This window comes from Toxorhynchites rutilus, chromosome 2 (genome assembly GCF_029784135.1).
Source record: "Toxorhynchites rutilus septentrionalis strain SRP chromosome 2, ASM2978413v1, whole genome shotgun sequence".
NCBI lineage: Eukaryota > Metazoa > Arthropoda > Insecta > Diptera > Culicidae > Toxorhynchites > Toxorhynchites rutilus.
In genome coordinates this window covers 226,066,600-226,080,588 of record NC_073745.1, presented here as the reverse complement: position 1 = coordinate 226,080,588, position 13,989 = coordinate 226,066,600, and the positions used below count along the sequence as shown (strand labels likewise).

The 13,989-nt window shown below is 39.2% G+C and overlaps 1 protein-coding gene across 1 annotated transcript in view; it reads right to left on the bottom strand.

The window, feature by feature from the left end:
- Positions 1-6,598, bottom strand: part of LOC129766955 (liver carboxylesterase 1) — a 31,149-nt gene extending 24,551 nt beyond the window's left edge. Inside the window, exon 1 of the mRNA XM_055767552.1 lies at positions 5,906-6,598. Within this exon, the coding sequence (XP_055623527.1) occupies positions 5,906-6,302 (397 nt within the window). The 5' untranslated portion in view covers positions 6,303-6,598. The remainder of the gene's footprint in view (positions 1-5,905) is intronic.
- Between the last annotated feature and the right edge of the window lie 7,391 nt (positions 6,599-13,989).

Sequence of the window (13,989 nt, the reverse complement as noted above, 5' to 3'; positions counted from 1 at the left end):
ACTGTCGAGCTTACTAAGCGATCGACCGTGAGTTCAAAACTCAGGGCGCTCAATTGACCATCTTTGTGATGTAATAGAATAACTGCGTCCATGCAACAATCATCAACTAAAAAAAATACGATCCAAGGTCGAATGAAAATCGATTCATCCATAAAACTACTCTGCTCTGCAAGAAACATCGGTCTGTTGTGCTATTAATAACCCAACAATGATCATATCGTCTGTCTCCTCTCTCAGGTCTGCTGAACAATGGAAGAACAGAAAGAACACTCTTACGTTTAATGGCTACTACTGTATAATTTACAGTTTATAGAATCCATAAAAACATGTAACATGTACACGATTAAAACCCGGCTCTGTTGCAGCTAAAATGCTAATGAGCCTAAATATATTAAAAAAATGGGATAAAGAAAAATATTTTTTAAATATTTGAAATTAAAAATACTTTCAGCTAATATGTCGTAAAGGTTCTCAATTAACATTGCCTCAATAAAAATTGACACAGAAAACAATATCCTGTATTTTCATTTTTAACACATTTCTAAAGTGTATTCGAACTTATTGAACACCCTGTATATAAGTTTGGCCGGACCCCTGTTGAAGACTTTTACTGCGAGGCCATTCTTACCAGCTGCTTTGTGGTTCTTTAGCTGGTTCATGGTCACCTTAACTTTACTCATCGTAGAAGATGGAACGTCATCTTTGTTCATTGCACCAGTGCAGTCCTCTTCCTCGCTGTTTTGGTCTTCTGTCCACCCGCTGGTGTTTATCGTAGTGCTGCCTCCACTTTTTAATCCTTGTTTCTGATTATTTGGGCCCGCGGTACAAAGCCATTGGATGAGACGTTATTTTCACGGGAAATTTCGAACGATTTTGATGTCATATTCCTGACATCGATCGTATTTGCGGTCTACATGGTGTTTCATTATGCATAAGCACGATGAACGGCATAAACACAATTTCTGTAATGTAATTTTTCGATTCTGCTACTGACTTTCATTCAGCTCATGTAGAGCTCATTTTCCGATCTTCTGTATCTTTTCTGAAGCCTTCAAACGTATGGAGATGACTTCTTGTGTCACATTAAATTGATCAGCGAGTGGTTGTGGTTGTGGTTACATCTGAGTATCTTCTTCGTTCAAAAGTGCTTGCAAAAGTGCTCCACGATTTTTTTTCCGAAGGTTTTACACGTTCTTCGTTTCTCACGTCGAAAACGCCAAATTATTTGAACCACTCAAAGCACAGCGATTTTCCCAAAGCTTTTTAGACAAGCATTCGATGCGATTTTGCGACATTTTCTTTGAAAATGGTTTGTGGCGCTGTTGTTGAAGAAGTGGACTCGCATCACCCGTTTCTGCATCAGGATGAAAGCTGTTCCCCGCTCTCGTGTGTTGTCATAGCTCTGGTAGATGTTATAACGACCTTGAAATGAAATTTTCTGTGTCTTTTATTTTTCCGGATGATCATCAACCCTCGCTCTGTCGCCGGAGGACCATCGTGCATAACTCTGTTAAGACTCCCAAATTGGCACGAAAACAATGATAAAAGCTCAAAATGATCAAAAGTTGAGTAAAATTTCGAAAATGCTCTTACGTTGTTTAGACACTGAAAAGATCGCAAAAGAGTTGCATGCTGATTCATGATACTGCGAAATAAAGAGGTGAAAGATTCATATCGCCGCAAGGGTTGTCCTACAGAGCGTCCAACTCATCGGATTTTGTTTCAATATTCTATTAACAATCACAATGGATATCCCTCATCCGGATTGCTCAACAATTTGTTTGCGTCGTATTAATCCTGATGAAACTATGTTTATTCAACTCGGACTCTAACTGAATTATGATTTAAATGCGGCACTAAGAGACGAAATATTCGGTAAGGATGCATTGTAGAAGGAATTGCAGTGATAGGAAAAATATAGGTTTTGCGAAGAGAATTAATCTTATCTCCTTGAAGGGTTGAGGTTTTATAATTTATCGTCGATAGCTGCAGTTGAGTTGGTTGAGACTTGATGTTCGGGCATTTTACTCCAACGTAGTTACTCCTTACAGTTTGGATACCGTACGGAAATACATTGGACGAGTGACACCCAAATTTGGATACGATGAAAAGGTTGTCTGACTTTGATTTAGTGATTACATTGAGTGAATCCGTAACTATTGTTAGAATTTATTCAGAAAATCATTCAATGGCATTTTTATTCTCTTAATTCAGTTTTGCACTGGAGTCAACATCATGAGAGAGAAACAGAACAGGACTAGCCGAACAATAATAGTTTAGCATGGGAAAATTTGAAACATTTAGCCACAAGCACTGATCACCTGAAAAATCTGAATATAAATGGACTTCCGTACAAAAACTATGATGCGATGACCAATTTGTGTAAATATTACGATTGTGTCACAATTACCCGAAAGACAGTTATCCGAACGACAGACATTCACCCCAATTCCAATCACCCGAATGTAACAAATACTTGAATGCGACAGATACCCGAATGGAACATCTACACGAATGGACATTTACCCGAATGCAACATTTACCAGAATGTAACTTTTACAATAATGTGCAATTTACAGCTATATTTAATTAAAAGTTATTTTTATATTTAACTCCGAAAAGCCTTATTAAAATGACCACAAAATTTTACATTAACTGGTACACAAAAACTCTTACATTTCGTGGGTAGAGCAAAAAAGAGAGAAAAAGGCTTGGTGTACTATATTTTTCAAAGTTATAAGGATTATATCTAGTTTCAATTTTTTTAATTGAATTATTAATTTTGTATAAATTGAACTAATTCTATTTTAAACATTATCCAATCATTTGGATTACGTAAACCATACACGTAGAAGAAAGCTGTCAATTCAAGCAGTCGCCATAAAATTCATAGCATGAGCTATTAAAGTATTAGGCTGTCAAAAAAGTCCTGCGGTATTTCCGCGAGGTGTCGTTGTAAGCGCGTATTTCTAGTTGTATTCATTGTATCGAGTCATACTATAGCTTGTTGGAAAGGTATTTTTGCGCGCTATAATATAGTCCTTGGCAGTGTTTTGTTTGGTTAAGTCGTTCGTGAGTTATAGTGTCGCAAATATGGAGCAAAATAAAGAGAAAATCCGACATATTTTACAGTACTACTATGACAAAGGCAAAAATGCATCTCAAGCTGCCAATAAATTTGTGCGGTTTATGGACCCGATACAGTTTCCATTTCCACCGCACAACGATGGTTTCAACGTTTTCGTTCTAGTGTAGAGGTCGTCGAAGATGCGCCACGCTTCGGAAGGCCTGTCGTCGAAAATTGCGACAAAATCGCTGAATTAGCCGAGAAAGACCGGCATAGTAGCAGCCGTAGCATCGGCCAAGAGCTGGGGATAAGTCATCAAACCGTTATTAACCATTTGAAGAAGCTTGGATTCACAAAGAAGCTCGATGTATGGGTGCCACACACGTTGACGCAAAAAAAAACATCTTTGACCGTATCGACGCATGTGAATCGCTGCTGAATCGCAACAAAATCGACCCGTTTCTGAAGCGGATGGTGACTGGCGATGAAAAGTGGGTCACTTACGACAACGTGAAGCGCAAACGGTCGTGGTCGAAGCCCGCTGAAGCGACTCAGACGGTGGCCAAGCCCTAATTAACGGCCAGGAAGGTTCTGCTGTGTGTTTGGTGGGATTGTCAAGGAATAATCTATTATGAGCTGCTTCCCTATGGCCAAACGCTCAATTCGGACCTGTACTGCCAACAACTGGACCGCTTGAAGGTAGCACTCATGAAGAAGAGGCCACACACTTCTTTGGTGACGCGCCAGAAGCTCCGGGAGCTCGGAAGGGAGGTTCTTTTGCATCCGCCGTATAGTCCGGACCTTGCACCAAGTGACTACCACCTGTTTTTGTCCATGGCGAACGAGCTAGGTAGTCAGAAGTTAGCCACAAAAGAGGCCTGTGAAAATTAGCTATCCGAGTTTTTTGCCAATAAGGAAGCGAGCTTCTATAACAGGGGTATTATGAAGTTGGCATCTCGTTGGGAACAAGTCGTCGAACAAAACGGCGCATATTTGACTTAAAACAGATGACTGTAACTAATTTTATGAACAAATTAAAATTCAAAAAAAACACCGCAGGATTTTTTTGACAGCCTAATATAATAAAAAACAAAAAAAAACGGATAATGCGTTGGAAGTAGATAACAGTATTATAACACAGCGAGATTCTAAGACAAGGTCACTCGAGTACCTTTTATCTGGATAGAAAATCTACCCGAATGGTAAATAATTTCGAATGAGAAAGAAAAAAATATTTTAAAAGGGTTAATATTATGATAATTGTTCTGATAATAAATAAAAATCGGTTGAACACAACCCGACAGAGAAGCTCCTTTATTAATTCTTGAATTGAAATATGAATAATATATTTTAAACCAAAGATTAACCGGGCAAACGTAATACACCAGACAAACGTATGTCATCCAATCTAACTATAGGATCGTCTCCTATATCTCAAACTAACCGGGGAACACAAGTTTACTTGTGAGAGGGCGCCGCTTTCGACGGCTGGTCGGCGGTCGACTTGAATTGCGTCACCTTGGCGGTTTGGGACTGGAGACTTCGACCCTATTACATTGACCCAGAATAAATTCCATTACGAAGAAATAAAATTCATAATGAAAATTGCGATTCAGTGGCGCATTCGGGAATTTGTTTATTGCAGAGAATATCCGTGCTGGGTTAGTAAATGTCAAATATGATTAATTTTCACCTTTTTAAAATGATTTGATTGGCATCTGTCATCTGTCTGAGTGTGTCGGTGGATCTTTATAGTTTATTTTTGTTTCGAATTATTCCACACTTCACTTTTTATATTGTAATTTACCATGAATTCTTTTCCATTTTTCCCAGATTTGTGAAGCCAAAGTGTGAAACTGTGTTTCTTCACTGAAATCGATGATGGTTGGAGTGTCTTGTACACAAATGTCTACGTTTATTTGTTTTCTCTTCCCACAATGTTGAATCCTATGAATGCGTAAATGATGGTTTGGTTTCATAGTTTAGCCGTAATAACGAAAAACAACTTGCGACATTCCAATTATCAACACTATGCTTATGAGCAGTCATCTGTGGTGCTGTACAAGCTCCAGAGAAAAAAAATGTAACGGTATTTTTGACAAACTTGAAACGAAACTTAAAACATCCTCGCGCAGGTCAATGTTATGTTTTGACCGTAATAGTGCAACACAGTGATAGGGAAATAGTACTCACGAAAATTATCGGGGAATAAATTGCATTCCACTCAACTCCCCTCCCACTCTTTTCCCATTTTTCCTGATTTGTTGCATGCCACCCTATTGAAGAATGTTCTACCTCATTCCTTCGGTTAACTCTCGACGGGTAGAGGAATGAAGCCACCGATTGTGACTCTGGCTTCAGAGTCGTAATTTTCAATCTGCATGGATACTGATTCGTTTGTTTATTTATTTATTGACGAAAATCATTTGGTAGCTCTTGCTCTATGGATGGAATCAGAATAATGCGCTGCGTAATATGTTTTTGACCTAATAATTTTGACGATTGCAACAAGAAAACTATCAATAGCGCTCGGCGATATAATCGCAGTTTGAAATTAGATTGTGGTAATTTGTCGGTATCGGTATATTTGAATAAAATACTCGTCTACTTTCCCTTTTTTCATCTATGGGACAAAAATATATCATGATGTCAAAAGTCGAATACTCAAACAAACAATTTGTCTACGCCTCTATGTTTAATTACTATTGTCCAGCAATTGCTTGGTGATTGATAACTGAGCGTTCGTGGAAGTACAATCAACCCCGATATAAATTGTTTGATAAACGTTAAGATAGACCCAATTCTGGAAGGCTGTTTGAACCCTCTTTTCTTACTCACCATCTGGAATGTAGATATTCAAAAAGAGACAATCCTCATCGTACTGCGGTTCATCCATTTCGGCGGACTTAATCAGGTCCATAAACAGTTGATTGTGTTTTCCTTGCGTGCCACGAGGAGATGGCCAACACTGTGCTGCAAGCGTGGAAGCGTTCTTTACGTCATCCCAACTAGGTAAGTTGTCAACCACGGGAGGCGTGAAGCGCTTCTCTTTGACCGGTGCCTGTGCATACGGAATTCCAAGATATGCAATTACTCGTTGAGTTCTAAACATCTTTATGTACGTTCCTATCACTGAACCCTGGTCGGGTATTTCCACCGCGGGCGGATCCCGCGAGACGCATTGTTGCACAAAAGACGCCGCCAACAACACCAACACTAATCGATTATTCGCCATTTTTTCCCTCTATCCTTGCACTTTCTGCACTTGTTTTCCATACACATACAAGAAATAATCCAAAATTTTGTATTTGCTGCCTCTGTTGTTATCCTTTCGTTTTTCGCATTGCTTGCCGAAACGGTAAAATGGGAGCAACGGCACAGAGTACCAGACAACGCAACCCCACAAGCACAAATCGAACAGACTGGTAACCTAAAAACAATACTGGAGCAGTAATCTTAGTTTGTTTGAATCAAACCGTCAAATGGAACTAGGGAACGCGGCGTGTTTTCAGTGTCCCTCCTGATCGAACCGAGTGTTGAAAGTCGAATGAAGCCGACCAGGAGAGCTTCCGAGCCGTCCCAGGTCTCGTGCTGGTGATATAAACTAGAAAATAGTCAGGCATTTCCCAATGTGAGTCACGCAAAGGAGCGAGCGACCCCAGCTTCGGCAAAATGAACGCTAAAAGTTTGTAGACTTAGCTATAGTTTTTTTTCTCTATTTTTCCCCATCACGTTTTCCCGCTTTCCTTCTGTGGCCGGGGTTGAAATGGTGTTTTCCAACGATTGCGGGGTGCGGAGAGCCGTTGTGGAAATCTTCAACTCGTGTCACTAGACGGATTTTCGCTTCTTAGGCGAATACATCGACCGCGCAATTTAACGAACGAAAAGTGATGGAATTCACTGTGTATAAGTTCTATGTTTTCATATTTTGATTATTACAGCGAACATTCTTCTTCTTCTTCTTAAATGGCACTAACGTTCCTAGAGGAACTTCGCCGTCTCAACGTAGTATTACTTGCGTCATTTTTATTAGTACTTAGTTGAGATTTCTATGCCAAATAACACGCCTTGAATGCATTCTGAGTGGCAAGCTCTGTAATACGCGTGGTCACAGTGCAAGTCGGAGGAAATTTCTTTGACGAAAAATTCCCCCGACCAGAACGGGAATCGAACCCGAACACCCGGCATGTTAGTTATGACGCTAACCACTCGGCCAAGGGAGCACAGCGAACATATTATATCAAATATAGCGTTGCCGACATTTCTGAGAATTTCTGGTTACCGATTTTAATACTTTAGTTACAGAAAACCATTTGTTTTTTTCGGATAGCGCTGGATTCATATATGCTGTTGAAAGTTGACGAGAATTTTTACAATTGAATAAATTGATTGCACGATATTTGTGAAATTTCTCATTTTTGAAAAACGTGGTATCCAAACTAGGTTAGTATCACACATTATCATGCCGAGAAAATGTTCGCCAAAAAATTTCCCCCGATTTGCACTGAAGTCACCTGTATTCTAAAGCTCGCCACTCAGAATATCTTCAAGGCGTTTTATTTGATCGGCATATGCAAGTGATAACGTTTGCATTAAGAAAATGAACAAAAATTGCCGATTTTTCATGGGTTTACTTTCACACGCACTGGCAAAACTACCCATGGCGCATCAATCATAGTAACCCATGAGTCAGCAGAAAAAAAATGACAGCTCTGTCAGTCGAACTCTAACCGTGATGGCGAAAACAATGGAGTTACTCCGTTCAGAGGTGTGCGCGTTCGAAGAACGGTACCCCATCGCGTCGAAAACGTCAGAAAGTCAGGAAGCGGAAGTTCCGTACACTGGTCTCGGAGCTGGAGGCAATGACGCAGCGACAGCGGCTGAATAAGATGGTCAAGTCGATTTTCCTGACGAATCGCGACGTGGCGGTGGTGGTGGAAGACGAGACCTATCTCACCCTGGATGGCAACGACTGGCAGGGCACCTCGTATTTTACTTCCCTCACAAAGGAAGTGAGCTTCAGAATGAAGTTTATTTCACACACCAAGTTCCCCAAGAAGATGCTGCTGTGGCTGACAATCAGCGAGAAGGGAATCTCAAAGCCGCTCTTCTTTAGCTCCGGACTGATTGTGACCGGGGAAATCTATAGTACGAAGTGCCTGCCGGAAGTTCTGTCGTTCATCAAGAAATACCATAAGGGCAAAGAGGCGATGTCGGCGAACTCGCCCAACGCCCCGTTCCATCGAGAATTTCTGGGCAAACCTGAAGCGTAAGATCTATTCCAATAATTTTGTCGCGAAAACTGAGAAGAAATTGATAAATAAAACGAAGAAAAAACTCAAAAACATGCCTACACGCATGTTTTCGTCCGCCATGGCCAATGTTCCGGTAAACTGCCGGAACGACTCGCAAGGGCGTAGATTTTTTTTTGCAAGTGAGCTAATAGTGGACTTTTTTCGGATGGTGATAAAAAAACTAAGACAATTTTAATGCAAACGTTATTACGTTGAAACGACGAAGTTACTCTAGGAACTTTAGTGCCTTTAAAAAAGTACCAGAACCAAATAATGAACGATTATTCACACGTTGACTGCTACGTCAGTCATCGATGACTGACACCGAGTTTTCGCTCAGGCTGCGTCAGTTTCCGGTGACTGACAGTGTAACATATGATTATAACGATAACTAATATAAGCATATAAGCTTATAAGTCTCCTGTGAGCATCACGTTTCCGACAGATCGCCTAGGATCCATACATCGTTCATCGTTGCCTGAATCATTCTAGTCAGCTTTTGAGAAGAGCCGTGCTCGTCCATGATTCTCCATAGCTGTCGATGTAGTGCGTAGGGACTTGACATTCGCGGCACTTTTGGAAGAGTTGCCGCAGGGTAAAATAATGGTCCGTCGGCAGAATTGCGACATTTTATTGGCACCATTCAGGATCGTAATTGCACGGTAGTTCTAACAATCTAGTTTGTCATCTTTTTCATAGATTTAGCAGATTATCCTTTCTTTCCACTTCTCCGGTAGCTGCTCTGTGTCCCAGATCCATGGCGAGGTCATCCTTATCAGCTGCTTTGTGGTTGTTTAACTTGAGGATTGCTTCCATCTTGCGGGGCATTCGGTTTCTTGAAGAACTTCCGCGATTTTCGAGAACACACTCTTTCTCTTCAAGGCAGTACTTTTTTCCCGAAAGAGTGGATTTGCTGACTTCACTTCAGTCGGTATCGTTCCACTCCCAGTTCATCTACCCCCGGTAACGTAGCTTCAAGATGCTGCGGGTATGTTGCAGCGTCGTTTGGTCATTGCAGATACCGTGGTGAGCGCTGGTGTCTTATGTTATCGAGGACTGACAGTTTAGAACGCAGTTCGACCATCACCAGGCTGTTGGCCATTTTAGTTAGTTCGCAGATTAGGTTTAGCGCAATTACTGGTGTACACTCCTTCACCAGAGCGTACAAATCACCGATGACTATTTTCGATCGCATATTCATTCATTTTTTGTTTATTGTCATCGGTGCTACTCAGATAGAAGTTGTGGACGTTGAGGATGCTGGTTTTAAAGAAGTGGCATCGCATCCTAAATCCGCGCATTCTTCCGTTGATTGGCCAACAGATAATTACTCGTTTCTACATCTCCCTCATCACAATGGAACCTGTTTCCAGCTCGTGTGTGCAGCCGTAGCTCTGGTTTATGGTGTAACCACCTTGAAACGATGGCGATATGGTGTAACCACCTCTTGCAGCGATACGATGATGAAATTGCAGGCTCTCAATTTCATCGAAAGAATTCAGGTACTCGCAAGAAAGTTGAGAAACTTACAGTTCTGTGTGGAATGCCCAGTTCTGGCAACACGGGCATCGTCAGTTTAGCAATCAAGTGGGCTGAGCACTCGGCACGTTTTCGGCCATCTTATCAGCAGGCAGTCACTGTTCAGCTCCGGGAGGTTTCATGACAGTCAATGTCTAGTCCGTGTTCTTTGCTTGGGTCTAGTCTGAATGTCCTGTTTCAAATTTCTTTTTGTGTTTACTCCGGTCGACACCGCGAAGAGGTAGGAATGGGCGTTACTGAACAAGAAGCCAATGGACCACGAAAGGGGTTTTAGTTAGAACCTTTAAAGATTCCATATTTATGTCATTATTGTTTACAATACGCAATACTTTCAATGTCCTACTAAACATTCGATGTGGAGCAATTTCACACCAAATCAGCCAGCCAATGACCCGACTCTCTCCTTTTTTTGAGCTTGCTACTCATGATGGAAATTACCAGTTTATAATAATCGTACTTTTTAGCTCCTATTTGATATTGTTGGGATATTGTGACTCGCGTAATTTCACGTTATTCGCCGCGCGGAATAGAACAGAGTTATTTCCATCAGTTATTTCCGTCGGATCGCTCCAACCGAACATCAAATATATATTATTTATATAATATAAATAATACTCTATTTGAACTTGTGATTATTTGGCAAAAATTTCAAGTGCACCAAGAGACCCCATCGAATTTATAAAAAAACATGGAGAAACATCTTCACATCCGTTCGCCTTCGTCATTGTGATGATTGGATATTGATTCCAATTAGAGATGAGCAAATCGGCTCATCATGGTGAGCGACTCGTTGAGCCGTTCAGTTTATGAAAGTGAGCGTATCGTTTGGAGCTCTTCCTTACTTTTTAATTTTGCGGTTGTCAACACAATTGCATCTGAAACTGAAGCTGAAGAAAAAACATAGATAATACTACCAAGTATTCAATGATGAATCATTCTATAATAAGAAAATAATTATCAATTACTAAATAATTGATAAAAGTAAAATATTATTTTCTTTAAATTTTCAAACGTTATTTTATTTCAGTTTGATATGGGAGAATGTTTGAAGAGAATCGGCAGCTTGTATGTTCATAAAGCATTTATTTTTCAAAAAAAATACATTTACGTAGAGTATTATATTTCAATCACATTGAGGTATAAAACCATCATTAGCGGAAATTATTTTTCGAAATTCTGGAATACGTGTAATGATCCGCTGGTACATTATTTCATCGAAATTTTGTCATGGACATGGATTTTATCGCGATGTATTGTATTCTACTAGTCTAGCCCCTTTATCTGATACCCATTTTAGGGAATTTGTGACGGATCGAATTACTAATGATTCTGAATATACATAAACATCAACTGCATGTGTTTGAAATTATAAATCAATCGTTTATCAAGTTGTGACTAAAATCACAATTACTGAATTTGAATTTGAATTTACCAGCTGAATAAATCCTTTTGAAATATAAATATTCAAGCTATATGGTTTTCCTCACCTTAACTTATTGAGGCCGAAACAACGTTTTTAAATAAAACTACAGACAGAAACTTTAGCTTCTACACTCGTAAGGATAATATAAAAATAATTCTACCTCTATTTTTATCTAACGATATTTCTTTTTATTTTTTATGCCATATTGTTCTAATTATTTCTGAATTTTTTTTTCCATAACTTACGTTATATTTCCACCAAAACTCATAATTATAATTTGGCTGTAGAATCATCAACACGTACGGTGTGTGATATCTTGTAATATCTTGACACAACAGTATAATAGTGTATATTATTTCGTGTAGTGTTAAATGAAGGATATAACAAATTAATGATCTAGAGAGTCTCCGTAGCCTAATTGGTCGCGTATCCGTTGCTGAGCGAACGATCATGAGCTCATAACTCAGGCTCCTCAACTGACCATCTTTGTGTGTTATTCTAGCTACTTCGTCCACGCAACAATCATCATATGATGGTAATCCCAGTCGCTTACCATTCACATTACGGTCTGCTGCATCGGTAATTGGAACTATTAATAACACAACAAAGGAAACATCCTATAAACAATCTCGCTGCGTCCAACTGTGAAAATTCAAACAATAGAAATATTCTTACGTCGAAAAAAAGACGACATGTGTATCAATAGAATAGAAATAATCATACACCTAAATGGCTACTGTGTAATAGATAAAACAAATTAAAGATATTTAATGTCTCTAAAATAAAAACTTTTCCTATCTGGTATCTCTTATCTTTAAAGCTAATGTACGTAGAGGGATAACCAAAAACCAACTGACGTCATAACACGAAGAGCAAGACTGCCCATGTTTGTATAGGAGACGTAAACGACAAAATGAACAAAATCGTCTTTTTCGCTGTTTCGCGTTCTACACAATGTAATACGTTTGCTCGACATGCAAACAAACATTTTTTGCTCGAAAACATTTGAGCAATTTTGAAAAAACGTTTCCGAAAAATCACTGTTTGTCCGCATAACGGAAGTAGTTCCATACATCGTTCGAAAATCAACAATTGTCAGTATTATGTGCTATAAGCTAAATCTACATTTGATTCACATACTTTGTAGAGTACCAACATGTCAGTCACGATAGTGTCTTGTTACTAAGTGTTTCCCAATAGATGAATATATGAAACCATTGAAACGCTGCTCATATGTTTCCTATTTTCTGTACACTGCACTGCGATGAACAAAAAGAAGCAATTGTGTTGTTTAATGTTATATATACCTAGATTTCTGCATTTGAATCTTCAAGTAGATAATGAAACAATCAGATCAGTAGTAAAATGAAAATAATATTGTTTCTTATCATTATAACTTCTCGGATTCAACATTGAATTATTCCACATACTCAGCATTTACTCATACCGTTAGAGTAAGTCACTTCACCATCTTTATGCGATTGATCGTGATATCTGTGAATCATATTGCTAAAATTGCCAACATTGCAGATTGCCTTTACAAATTCAATTAATTAAAAAAACACGAACCTGATGTTCTTATCATATCCAAGAGTATTCTTCAGGAAAATAGTACTATCATAGACTAACAAAAAATCAAGAGCACCTTCTCCAGACATTTCACTAAATTTATTCCAAACCTTTTTGATTTTATCCGATAACAACTGTTAAAATTACCGACGGAGACGTTTTGACTATTATCGGAATTGTAAATACCAACGCTACAAACAGAGCAACCTGGTGATTACCAGCCCTATTCTGTATTCCGACGGATTTTCATTTCGTTCGAAACTGTTATTTCGTTCAAGTTATAATTTCGCATTCACTATTTCGAATGTTTTGCCCATTTAATATTCAAAGAGAAACAGCTCGGACAAAATTCAAAAACAACTCGAACTAAACACAGGATGGAATTTTATCAAATCGTTCGAAATATTTCGAATCGATCGAAATACAGAATAGCGCTGTACGTCTAGCTATGCGGACAACTGTTCATTGAAACAATTGATTGTCCGCATAAATGGACGCAAGCGTTTTCCAAATGGAAAAAATATGTTATAATCGATTTTGCAGATTATAACCTAGGCCCTCTTTTTGCCGATATTATTCTTCAACTGGACAGATCACTTCATCGGAAATTTGCATGGTTATGCTTGTAGACCAAGAAACAACAGAAATACGTTTTCCCAACACTAATGGTGTTGTCGATTACGTCTCCTATGCAATCATGGGCTGAAGAGGCGGACATTTTATTCGGTTCTCACAACTCAAAACTCTCTGCAGTTCCACATCTCTCCAACTCCGATAGTCTAATTGAATGCGAACTGATCGGAATCCGCTCATTATCATGAAACGATTCAGTTGAACAGCTCAGGTAAGTGATCTGTTCTTGTAGATAGGAAACCAGTATTTTTGAAACGTATAAATGCATAAATTTGGAAGTACAGTGGAAGCGGGCAAGCTCATCACGAATAACGAAAATTGCGGTTGTAGCGTTGCCTGAACGGTCTTGGCTTTCTTTCATACAACTAAAACTCGACCAATCGTTTTAGCGTGCAACTCTCGACTCTTTTATTTTTCCGACATTAATTCTACAAACTAATTCTTCTACCTTCGAATTTCTGGGG